Source organism: Poecilia reticulata, chromosome 22 (assembly GCF_904066995.2).
Source record: "Poecilia reticulata chromosome 22, P_reticulata-male-v2, whole genome shotgun sequence".
Taxonomy (NCBI): Eukaryota; Metazoa; Chordata; class Actinopteri; order Cyprinodontiformes; family Poeciliidae; genus Poecilia; species Poecilia reticulata.
The window spans coordinates 17,134,072-17,147,484 of record NC_088851.1 but is presented as its reverse complement, the minus strand read 5'-3'; the positions used below and the strand labels follow the sequence as shown (position 1 = coordinate 17,147,484).

At 37.5% G+C, this 13,413-nt stretch overlaps 1 protein-coding gene across 4 annotated transcripts in view; it reads right to left on the bottom strand.

The window, feature by feature from the left end:
* LOC103458587 (palmitoyltransferase ZDHHC14-like) overlaps positions 1-9,939 on the bottom strand; it is a 45,526-nt gene extending 35,587 nt beyond the window's left edge. For 2 of the 4 annotated variants that reach the window (XM_008399503.3, XM_017302592.2), the window contains exons 1-2: positions 9,396-9,936; positions 8,547-8,845 (exon numbers count right to left, since the gene is read on the bottom strand). In XM_008399503.3, the coding sequence (XP_008397725.1) occupies positions 8,547-8,782 (236 nt within the window). In that variant the 5' untranslated portion in view covers positions 8,783-8,845; positions 9,396-9,936. Of the gene's footprint in view, positions 1-8,546; positions 8,846-9,395 lie in introns of all 4 variants that reach the window. The other 2 variants (XM_017302591.2, XM_008399504.3) reach the window with 2 other exon arrangements.
* Positions 9,940-13,413: the final 3,474 nt, after the last annotated feature.

Genomic DNA, 13,413 nt, shown 5'->3' with positions numbered 1-13,413 from the left:
AAGAAGGGACTGGATGTAGCTTGGAGGAGGGGGTTGACAAACACAGTGCAGGACTGATTAAAGACTTGAAGCAAGCTGGAGAAAGAAATCACGCAATGCACACACACACACAAAAAAAGCGAGAGGCTGGTAGAACTGGTCGTGGCATTGGAGTATCAAAAAAAGAAGTATGTTTATATTATATTATTCTACAATAATCTACATCTGCAAGTCTAAATTTTAAAGTTTCAAGTTTGATAACTCACTCAAAAGAACATCAACTTGTTTTTTTCCACCACATTCAACCACCCATCTGAAAAAACATAAGGCAGTGAAACAAGATTTGGAATGGCACTGTACTGGAGTGAGAGGAATGTTTTTTGTTTCCTTATGCCTAGCAATGGGTGTGACTGTTTGAGTTATGTGGATAAAGTCTGTTTCGCAACCATTTGCCTGACAACACTCAAAAGATGACTTATTTTCTTGATCACTCATGCAGCAAACCTTTTTTCCACTCATTCTTTCAGGGAATTTTCTACAAACAGTCAACAATATCAAGGACAAGAAAAAGCAAAACAAATTCAATTTTTTTAATTGCATGTTTGCAAAGGCATCTTGAGAGTAATTGTATTCATACAATACATTGGGTATTCATTAAACAGATTTTCTTTCATGCACTTTGGGGCATGTTTCAAAAGAGCTACACCTGAAAGTACTTTAAAGCATTTTTAACAACCCTCTTAATCAAAACTGAAGGCAGAGCCTATTTGTTTGGTTGAGAGAGTTACTGGGCAAATGTGAAATGTGGGCAGTTTTAGCTTCAACAGCCTCCAAAACATTTCAGCTGCATGGATTAGCCACAAGAGCAAACCTGTCAAACACATGGGAAAAAAACTAAGTACTCCATCCATATTTCAAGAACACTGTTGCACAAAGCTAATCGGTTCTGTTAAGAGTTTGATGTAAGTTAATGCTCATCAAAGCGCTGCTTATTTTAGCCTTTTTAATACATGTACCTGATGGGAATTATAACAGGATCACTATAACTCTGCATCTGTCAGGCAGATGAAAAGCAGAATAGACAGCTTCCCATAAATTAGGTTGAAGGGGAGCAAAAAAAAAAAAAAAAAAAAAGCTGACTTGCAGCAACATTTTTGTAAATGTTTTATGCAGCAGTCAAACATTTTGCTATAATGTAGTTAAAAAAATAAACAAACTAAAACCCCTCCCCCAAAAAACAGGATACCCTAAAAACTACTAATAAAGCCAGGCTTTTTTATGAATCTGTCACACAGACAAGATAAACGACTGATTTCTGCACCTTTTCTTGCACACCATGAGGATGCATTTCTTCCTGAATGAAGTGTGTCAGACAGCAGTCTTAAACAATGTTCAGTTCCCAACAGGCTCTATAAATAAGCGGCTGCAGTTTACTGGGGGCATTTAAAAAAAAGCCGTACAAATGTACACAACACTAAATGTAAACTTTAAAGCATTCCTGTACCATGTAGCTGCACAGATGTTTATAGAATGCACCGTGAAAACAATTTTCTGCTTTGTTCTTGAATATCAGATAAAAACAGCCTCAAACTGTTTTCAAATTATGATTTTATTTACTAAGGGAAAAGACAACTATCCAAAGCAACCTGGCCTGACATTAAAAAAAAAGATTATCCCATTTGTTCAATCATTATTTACCTGTAATTACCCTACTGCTTGAGTTCAGTTTCACTAGAAAATCCAAATCTAACGACTGCCAGACCTGTAAAACGAAGAAACCACTTGAACAGAGCACATCTGACAACATGAAATAGGACAAAAGATCTCAAAAGCAACACAGCCAAGAACTGATACTTGCTGAAATAATTGACATTTACTGGCCTGCAAAGTCTTACATAGAAAGGGAAGAAAGCTATAAGGTAGAAAAAAATAAGTGTTGGTGTTCTACAACAACCAGCAGAGTAAAAAAATGAGCCAAGACTTCAACCCTTTAACTGTTTCTCACATGTCTTAACAAAATAGCTCAAGAGACATTAATTATTTTTCCAGTGATCAGAGAAAAGCGAGCCAAACTGGGTGGACGTTTCTTTTAGCAGGTAACAATACCAATATGATGGGGGCAGAATATGGAAAATAATCTTCTGAAACCTTAGCAGCTTCCGTTATAAATCTGTAATCAGTCTTTCACAGCAGATACTTTAGCAAGTTATCTGGACTGCACCAAGTTATGAACAAATAAGGCGGTTGGTATGTTTGCTTTTTGATTGATAATTCTCATGTTGAGGTAGCATAGTTTTCCTCGTCTTGAGAGAAAAAAAATCATCCACTGGCAAAGCTTCATTAGTCAGTGTGTATTTGGACTGGTCAGATTGCTGGAGGCAGGACAAGCCCATATAGACAGACACAAGTATATTTAAAGCAAAGTTAATCAGTTTTATGGTCCTTAACATCTTAAGTGAAGACAATTAAGAACTTGTTTACCATTTTGCATGCAAAGCATTTAACTCTGTTTAATCCCTTAAGTGTCACCTCCAAGATGCCTACATGTTCGTTAATGGGTCCTTAATGGGTGACAGCTGAATGATTACCTTTGTTACCAGATAAAGGATTGTGTGCATTAAAAACCCTGATATTTTCGGCAAACTCCCAGCATTGAGGTGAAAATAATAATGCCACGCCAACTCTTAAGGAAAAAAAACTTGTATATGGTGATAGCACATACATAAGTGCAGAGAAACATGAAAACGATTAAGTCTGTTCAAAGTTGTGTGTATGTTTACCCTGTGTTCACCCTAAAAATAAAAAATGTGAATCACAGAGATGTGTTGTATTTACGTCTTCAGTTCATACGCAAAGAGTTTTGAAAGACTAATCCATATCCGTCTTGCTTTGTCATTTTCTGCTTCCATTAAACTGCAAACAAAATCTCAATAAATTATGCGACTGAAAAGCAAGTGTAGACTGTGTCAAAACAAAACATAAAACATAATCTTTTGGAGTCATGCACAGATTTAAATGTGCTCTGGATCTTCTTTTGAACTTTGATATTGTTGATGTCTACGTTGTTGCCATCTTCTGACGTTAAATGTGCAGTTTTTTGATTTAAGTCCCAGACAGAGAAAAATGTAATTTATCCAGACTACAGCTGCCAGAGCCTAAATCATATTTGCTGCTCCATTCATGAATATGAATGTTGGATTGCCAAGCCAATCAACAGGAAACACTGTATATAGGTTGGATTTTTGACAAAATGTTTGCAAGAAACAAATGCACACACCAAAATGGTAAGTAAATACTGTCAGAGAACAGAGATGTTTAGAAATTCAGAATATGAAAGACAAGTTCCAACAAGTTAGTAGTGTTAAAAAAAACACATAAAAATTAGAAAAGGATCAGTTGCAAAACTCCTGCAGCATAGCATGATAAAAGTAAAAAAAAAAGTGACAGCACTACTCACCAAGTTCAAACACATTTTCCAGCTTTTCTTACTTATTCAGGCTTAAATTTGAAAAATAAGCTTGAATATTTTAACACAAAACCTGTACATAGATGGGTTTTACTATCTGCATGTCCTGCTAACAGTGAAAGCAAACTATACTCGAGTTGGTTTCCAATTTTGTAAGATGTTAAAGGGGCATTTCATGGTTCTTCTCTCCTTATTTGCCATCTGGAATGCCTCAAATCAACACCCTTCCAGATAACACTGATTAGGAAAAAACACTTTAACTGAACATATGATAATACTACACAGATTATTTGAAGCACGCCCTGTGTCCTTTGATAGCGTCGTTTTGTTCTGTTTGGATTCTAAAACAGACCTATTTTAAGAACAAAATGTCAATTTGAAAACCCTGATCTATAAAGCACTGCGGCTCTCAAAAGCATTGAAATTATCCTTTTTTGTGAGTTCTGTGTCAGAAACTGGCGGCGGGAGGGGTCAGAGTCTCTCCCCAACAGTCATGTGCCTTTAGCTTTCCAATTTTTCTCCTCATCTCTAGCCGAGAAGAAAGACAAACTGTTAGGCACAAATAATAAGGAAGGCTGCACAATCCCGGTCCAATTAGTGAGATTCATAAGGTGGCTTTTCACATTGGAAAAATAAAGAAAAAGCCACAATTATAGGAATAACGTTGTTGAGTCAGCAGAAGCAAAATACCGAGGATCATTCACCAGGATGGTGTGAATTTGCAAACCAAGCTGAAAACATTCTTACACAAGGAGAAAAACCTTTGCTTACAAAAATAAAAATAATCATTGCAAACCCAAATCTGGTGTTGAATATCCATGAAGTAGATTAGTTGCTTCATATCCTGTGCAATTACTCTTACTCTTTTAGTCTTATCACATTTGGAAATTGCTTAATACTGATGTAAAAAATACTCTGGTTGTAATTTTCAACAAAGCTTGTATATGAAATGATCCCTGTTCATAAAGAAGTATGAATCCACTGTTGAGGACTAGTACATTTCCTGTGACAATATCTAATATAGCCATGAACAGCAACTTGTGTCTGCAGCCCTGATGGAACTTTACTTCAAATCACGCATGGAGTCTTTACCTTAAAGAGGGAAATAATAAATAATACATTTTTTAAAAAAGCTTCACACCCAACATATTTTTACTCAAATTACAACTAGTGATCAAGCATTCAGTTTTTCCAACCTGGAAAAATGCTCAAACTGTTATTCAGACACTGGCCTCAGTGAACTTTTATGACACATATGGGACAGAAAGCAACATGTGAAACAACAAGGCACATAGGCACTTGGGGGGGGGGTGACCAGAAACAGAATAATAAACAGGCTGGTTTATCATGCATGGCTGAGCACCCCTCAGACAGAAGGAAAGAAAATAAGTATAAAGAAAGACTGCAAATGGCCTCATCCCTAAGATTTGTTTCTGCAAAATATGATCCGGCAGCGTGATGGGAAACATTGTGCAAAAGAAAAAAGCTCTGCAAAGTGAATGAGTAGCTGCAATCCACTATGCTGACAACTAGTGAATGAGCTTAGGTATACACAACTAATCGAAACACATTACTGTTAATGACAACATAAGCCAATGTGCGGGTCTGCTGACCATCGCCCTGTCTGATGAATGTCTCCCTTCAGCTGATGGGAGAGGGGTGGGAAAGTCAGGAGGACTCAGCCAGCCTTGGGGCACGGGGCAATGCTTAGCTGAAACATTGTTTTATGGTGTTCCTGTAAAATGTCCCTGTGTAGTCACAACAAACATAAGATAGAATGAAGAGTCCTGCTCACACTGTAGGAAATGAAGCCATCTGTGGAAGCAGCAGGAGAGGTATCATCAGGAAGCATCTGACATCCTACATGTAGATGCAGAGTAACTTCCAGGTTTACATAAAAGTCCATCTCCCTTTTTTTTTTTAAAAGGTGTTTCATGTTCAGGGTAGTTTAGTCTCAGATCTTGCGGTGCTGTGGTAGGCTGCCCTTTGGTCATGGGTTATGTCCGTATCTATGCTGAAGTGACAATGCACTGAAAGCTGAAGTGGTCCAGAGATCACTGCTGATGGATGTACAGCATTGAGGTTGGGAGACTTTAAACACAAGCCACACAACACAGATAAGCAGAAATGAATTTCAAAGGGCATACATATACTGTACCTACAGGAGTTTGGTTTGTGTTTTATCTATTAAAACAAATAATCTCTCTAAACTGTAGAGCTGTAAAAGATAAAAAATTAAAAAAAACAGCACGTAATAATACCATCACTAAATCCTGAATTGAGGATATCAATTGTAACCGACAGGTTAATTTCTGTCTTTTCCTCGGTTCCTTGACAATTAAACTAAAGTATCAAGGAATTGAATAAAAAACCGCATTCAAGCAATTCATTGCGTTTCCAAATATTAATATTGTAATGTTGATTAGTCTATTGTTTACCACAGCTCTACCATAAAATAATACACATTAATGTTCTCTGTATACAAAGTACCAATTTTTTTTTCTAAATTGACTCATAGAAGATTGAATTTTCAATGTCTTGCAATTTATTGATCTATAAGTTCAGAATTATGCCAAGAACAAATTATTCTCTTCTTGATTTTTTTAGCTGACTAACCTATTTTAACAGTACTGCAAGCTGCTATGCTTAACAAATCACTAATGAGATTATTCCATGTAGCTCTTTTCTTAAAGCAACATAATTCTGATCAGATTCCAAGTATAGACCATATCCTTAGCCAGCCAGGCGTTCCGTGGACAGATAATGAAATCAAAGTTGTTTTTGCTTTCCACGGCTTGTAAAAAAGTGTAATGGAGGTTTGATCTATATGCAGTAGATGATCTAAAAAAAAAATCTGGACTCCATCAATGGCCTCCACCCGCTCTGCCAGGAACAAAAACGTCAAGTTAGATAATATTTAACAGTCTGATTTATATGCAAACTTGTTACCCACTTTATTTATTGGGACTAAATTAACCCTTTAACTATTGGTTCCACTTTTGGCACAATAACATCATCACCGTTGATACATGCAATGATTTATTTGTACAAAAGAATTGTGATACAAACCTTTTCCAAAACTACATCCCTACGCCTATATAGAAAAAAGTAAGTTTAAATTTAAAGTTCATACTTGGCGAAGTCCGAACTAAAAAATAAAATAAAAAAATCATGAATGGGGGCACCTAATTTATTCACATGGTTTCAGAGCAAATCTAAAAAAAAAATTGGAGGTCGGTACAAATATAGTGTAATGTAGTATAGCCTGTCTTTGCTGTGCAGACAGGGTGCAGGAGGCTTCGACCACAGCACATATTTCCCCATAAAACACCCTCTGGCTGTGAAGCACTTTGCCGTGATGAAAACACCGACCAACTCCACAACAATTCTCATGACAGAGCAGGACTCTTATCTACTATAGAAAGGGGTTTCTGACATGATAGATGACAGACTGATGGGCTAACGACCGGAGAAAGAATGCACACTCGCTTGTCAGACTCTCCAGCGATGGCAGCACATCAGCCTTTATACACATACTGCTTTATGCAGTCCACTCAGTGGAAAGATGAGGACATCTGGGGGGAGAGTAGCATGTAGAGGGACACACTGTACGCTTATTAACAATTGTTTTCAGCGTAAAAGAGGAACAATGCTCTTTTAATGACACTGGGAATGTAATTAACCGAACCCGTGTAGCACTAATACAGAAAGGTCAGCTTTCTGAGCATTTATTTCAGCATGGAGATGCATCACAAAAAGAAGAAAAAATATATCATATTTTCCTTTTCACCTGAACAGGACTTTGGTTTTAGAAGAGCTTTATAAATAAATAAATAAATAAAAAAATTTTTTATCTTAGTCACAGACAAAATCTTGAGATAGCACAGGTCTGAGCAAATGTCTAACCGCTGATAACATCTGCACTCTCTCAACTCTTTGTGGCCTACTATCGATACTTAAAGGCGCTGTATTTTGTACTTTTTAGGCACATTTTATAGCACAATTAAGTAACTATATTTCCTTTCGTTATTAAAATGCTGTACATATCAAACAACTTGAAATTTAGTCTTTGTCCCTCCAAAAAGCTCCAACTCTTTCAGACACTCAGCACGTTATAATTAATAGCGCTTCTCAGTATGCTCTTTACATCCGTTCTTACGAGCGTTGGGCTGATCCAAGGAGAAGCTTTGTGGAAATAGGTGACGCTTTCTGGGAGCAAGCGTTTAGGCACCTCCAATTGATTGATTTAGAGGAACAGTACAATTAGGAATAGAAAAACTTATTTTCAGTTAGTTTAGACAAACTTGATAACTGTATGTTAATTTAAGAGAAAAACAGTTGCATAAATTTTATAATTCCAGAGGATATGAAGTACAATAAATCTGCCAGCAATGGCCAGAATGTGTTTTTTTGTTGGTTTCAAATTTCAGTTTGTTCCACTTTTCCGTGATGAACTGCAACAACATAGGCCAACATTTTTAGATGTTGCCTCTGGCTCTGGAGCCCCAAGTGCCTTTTTGGACCTTCCACAATGGCACTAAACTTCATGCAGATTTTTAGAAATAATCCATATTATTTTAGATGATTTTCTTGTCATTAGGTTAGAAACTATTTGATTTTTCCTGACAAATAAACATCCCACAGTAGAAAAGGTTTTGTGTTTTTCTTCATTTAAAAACCTTAAAATAAAAAATTAAAATGGTGGTTCTTTAAAGATGTCAACACATTTTATAGAGTAGATATTAACCAAAAAAAATATCAGGAAATGGCTCTAAATGAGTTTGCTTCAGCTGGACTGGGGGAGAAAATGGCTCTTTGGGTTGTAAACACTGAAATATCATCACATTGGTTGCAGTTTCCACATGCAGCTCTTATGAAAATCCTCTTGCACAAAAGGCGTATGAGATATTTTAATCTCCAACCAGTTTATACTGACATCTCCCTAAAGCAGGTCAGATAAAGGGAAACATGCTCACTCCAGACCCATGCAATGATTTGTGTACAACTTCCTCTTCTGGCAGCTGAGCCTTTGAGATGAAATCCCTAATCCACACTGTCATCTTGCACAACCAAGTACCAGATGTGAGCAAATAATACTTACTCAAAGGTGAAAAACAGTCCACAGGTTACAAGGATGAGGACCAGGGTGAGGTAGAAAACCCCCGTCTGTTTGGCCATCATAATCCTCCCATCACAGTAAAATTTATTCCGACCTGGGAAGGTCTCCCATTTCTTCCTCTTTGGGGTCCTTTTCTTGTAGGGGGTCTCCATTGGCGTGGAGCTGCGAGTGCTGATTTGACTGTACTCGCACTCTCTCATGGACTCCCCAAGATGCATCAATTACAGTAAAAAAAAAATAAATAAATAAGGAGTTGAATAAATCCAGCGCCAGGACAGCCTCTGCGGAGAAGAGAGGTTCAGTTTAGCTCAACTTGTAAGGTGGTATAGAAGTAAAGTTTGAGAGTACAGCACTTCCTGTTATTAAAAAATACCTCTGCTAACCTTAACGTTTCGATTGTAGCTTTCAGTTCGCCACATGACATTAAATGTAATAATTTTTTGTAAATACAATAAAGGCAAACCTAACAAGCAAGTCTCAAAAGCACTAATTAAAGTATATATTGCCTTTGCAAGCAGGGAACATTGCTAGTTTCATCTAACTAAATAAATAAAGTGTCGCTAACAGGCTAGCGTGGCTAACAAGTTGAGGAGATACATTTAAGTTGATATAAGCCTGTGCATTCAAATGTTAGCACCATGTTCGTTCAAATATAGCGAAAAGCTTTGAATTAACTATTTGGCATTAGTGTTTCCCGCTGAAAGTGAGCAAGGAAGAAGAAGGTTTAAATCTAGTTTTCAGCGGCGCTGTCAACCATGTATCACAAACAGGCAGCGAGGCGTCGCATCCCGGCTGCTTTCGTCTGGTCTGCCCGCTGAAGCGCTGCCTTACCGGGGGGAAAGTAACACTGGCCGTCCTTGGTAGGGGTGTTGTCGCGGAGCTTCTCCCGTCGTTATCCCGGTTTGTTTCGAGCCAAAGCGAAGAAGACCATTTTTGGAAGTTTAGAGGTGAACAAATGAGTTGGAAAGGGTCTCGTCGCCGAGGGGGAACTTCGTCGTTTTTTTTTATCTTTTTTTTGAAAGGGGAAGGAAAATCCAGAGAATGCGCCCTCAGACGAGCTCCAAAATCCCGGACTGGCAGTCAATCAAGAGAGACGAGTCAAACATGATCATGCAGCCATATGGCAAAGCGGTTCATAGCAATAATCGATGAGACATTATCTTAAATCCTCATTATTCAGCCTCGTATTCGGAGGGGTGAGGGCAAAGTTGCAGCTTTCCTCAATAAAGCGTCTTGCCAGGCCACTCGACAACCCTCCGTCAATAACCCGTCCACACACGGCAATGCCACCCTCGCAAACAAACATCAACATGGGAGCAGAGAAGAGCCTCCACCGCCTGCTCCTCCCCCTTCAGCTGGGGCTGAAGTCATGAAGGTGCAGAGACAGGAAGCGCCGATTAAGGGTTTCCCAAAACGGGGTGCGGAGACCACTAGAGGGTCCACTCAAGGGGTCGGGGGATCCTCCGCTGTGAAAGCTGGAGATCAAGTTGCTATATTTTTTTTAAAAACCCAAACCTGATGCTTCAGTTGTACAGTTGGAAAAATCAAAAATGGGATGCCTTCTCTAGTAGTTTGAGTGGGATCAACTTCAATTAACCCCAGTTATGACTTGTAAGGCCAACTTTGCATTTCAGTTTGGTTACTCCTTGCAGTAGCAGTTGTAAAGTGTGGTGGAAACGTTTATTTTACAAAACACACATGTAAGCTACTGCATACGTGTTGTAAGTTTTTTTCCGACTGTCAAGTGATAGAGAACAACCCTGTGTTTATAGTAAATTGTTTATTTATTTATATTTTTGCTTATTTAAAATAGCAAAAAATGAAACCTGCAGTATATAGCATTTATAAAAATATGTTTTTTTTACATATTTGTTAAAACTGTCACCATGTCAAGAGAGTAAGTTGTGAGAAAGATATTATGTGAAAATATTGATTTTCTCCACCTCCTTACGAAGCTGCTATTGCTCAGCGCTTCCAACCAAAAGCAACTTTTTACATTGCTGCTAAACTAGGTTTTGAATTAATTGTATTTTCCTCAGATGCTTTACGTTTCTTATACCCATTTTAACCAATTCAGATTTGTTTCTTGGAACTATAGTCATATGGAAAAATTATAGCCTGCAGTATAGTCCAGCTGCTATTGACATGAAAGTGCATGCCTGTGCAATCAGAAAGAAACTGCACATGTTTAACATTTATGGGAGGTGCCTCTAAGTTTAAAGTTTGGCAGAATGCAAGCCAAACTTTAATCTTTTGGAATAAATGTCTTAAAGGAGAATCTCACTGATGTTATTTCAACCTGAGGCGGTAATATTAGCTAATAGAGGGTAGAGTATTTTAACATTTTGCTTAACATCAGTTAGAATTTACGTTTATATCAATAACTTTTTAATGAGTAAAACAAGGTCACTTTTTGGTGCTTGGCCTAAATTAAACGATTCCTTTCCAGATATAAATGAGAAGAAACAGGTGAGACAGCAAAATACAATCAATTCTCTGAATATTTCATCAGGTGTCCTAATTTTTTCACATGACTTTCTATCTTAAAGAGGACGTAAAACAGAACTGGAATATTCGTTTCAAGTCTTTCTGCTGTGAGTAGTCATTAATTATTTGTATTAGAAGCAGAGATGATGGTATACCGCTGTGAGAGAAATCAACCTTGATAAAATAGTCTACATAATGTATTATGTGGCTAAACATTTCAACACTGTCACCACAAGATAATAGTGTGGATTTTTGATAAATCGCACTGCAGCCTGAAATGTTCACAACAAACCCAGGAAACGTTAAATATTGTATGAGGCGATGCTTAAGAGTTCGCCGTCAATTATCTGTATGAGAGAGAGAGCTAATTCCTGTTCTATTCCGCCTCTTCTGCAGTGTCCTTTGAAACAGATGGTCAACAGGAAGAAAGATTATTAAATAACTAAAACCTGACAAAACCAACATTTACTGAAAGAAAATTGTACAGTAAATGGAGTCTGTGTTTGTCATATTGACGGCGTTTCTCTGAAAACAAACAGGCAGTGATGCTACCACCACAACTCGTGCCCCACTCAAATGCCAGTTTTAGGTTACCAATGAATCAATTTCCTGTCCAGCTTCCGACTGCCTTCTCAGCCTACATTCCCTGAGCTCTCCGTCCCCTTCCTAACACCTACACAGACACACTTGCCCACCTCTTCATTTTTCTCCAAAGTTGCCCAGGCAGTCCTGCTCGTTCTCTCCCATGGCTGTGCAATTATCCTGTCTCTGTAAAGAAGCCTTGTTGCTTTTTTTAATTTAATCTGAGAAAGCTTTGTTGTTCCAGCTTGCAGAGATGGAAAACCTTCTCATTTTACTTTTGTTTTCTGATGTTTGTTATTTGAGGGTATACAAAAGGCATGCTAAACTCAGAGGCTATTGGAGTTCAAATACAGGCTGCAAAGTACTGTTTAGTTACACTAAATTGAAGTAGAAGTAAAATGATGCATGTATTTTCAATTTCTTTGCAATAAAAATGAAACATATGGTATTCATCTGTATTCAACCTTCTTTATGGAATGTCAGGAGCACAGACTGTGGAAGAAGGTGATCTGATAATGAGAAAATCTTTAAACCTTTTGGTCAATATGCAAAAAAAAAAGTATCTCTGCTCCTATGGCAGCATCATCATGTGATGAGGAGGTTCAGATACTGGTCAGAGCTTTTAGGGGAAGGATGGAGCTGAATACAGGGAAAATCCTGAAAGAAAACTTGTAAGAGGTTGCTAAAGCTTTACAAAGAACAAAAGCTGACTTTCTACTGGACCAACAATATTAAACTTACACTAGAGCCACAGTGAAATGGTTTCATAAAAAAGTACAGCTATTATCCCAGCTGACAGTCTGTGGCCTGAATTAATCATTCTAACTGTTAAACATGGTGGTAGCAGCATTATGCTGAGGGGAATGTCAAAGTCCAATCTGAATCATACCTCGACATACATCAAAACACCTGAAGCTGTAGTAACAGCAAAAGGTGGTTCTCTAAAATCTATAAAGTCAAAATTTATCTTTTAAAATTTGAATTTGTAAAAAATGATGCAATGGCAATTGGTTGCACTAGACTTTATTTATGGGTGTCAAATATCAAAAGGGTTATTAAAGTGTTAAAACCATGTATTCTTTTACTTCTATGTATCGCCATTAAAAGCTATTTTGTGAAAATGTATCACAAAAAATCAATAATTGGCAGTAAAAGATATTGAAGTTTGTTGCATATATATCTTTGGAAGGTACTGTGATATAATCTACTAGGCCATGACATTGTAAATCTCTTGCAGTGTGTTAACCAGAAATGTTAGGAATTTAATGTTTAAAATATTTACAATCAGCTGTATTTTTTTTAACGGTTACGGATGAAGAAACGGAACCAAATACAAAATTTAGTTACTTTGAAATTGTTTTAAGAAAAACACTTGTCGAGTTTCCAGCAGTGCGCAAGTGAACCAGGAAGTTTCAAATACAACACTTAGGTTGTAGGAAAGCTTTGGATGCCTTTAATGGCTACTGATGGTCTGTTGAACCTTTACACTGTTGTCTTTAGAGTGGGCTTTGCTAAGCAGCGTGAGGATCATGGCAGAAGCAGGAAAACCCATGCACTTGCATCAAACTCAGTGTAGGAACATAATACATTTTTTAGGCCTCATCACAGTAAAATAAACATCATCTGATTGGAAATTTGACATATTTAGGTAAACCCATAACTAAAACCACCCATAATATTGAAAAAATGAGACACATCTTGCTTTTATCAAATACCCAGGTATCTAACTTTATATGCACGGCAGCCCAGTAGGCTGGTCGGGAAAATGACAAGTCTAAAC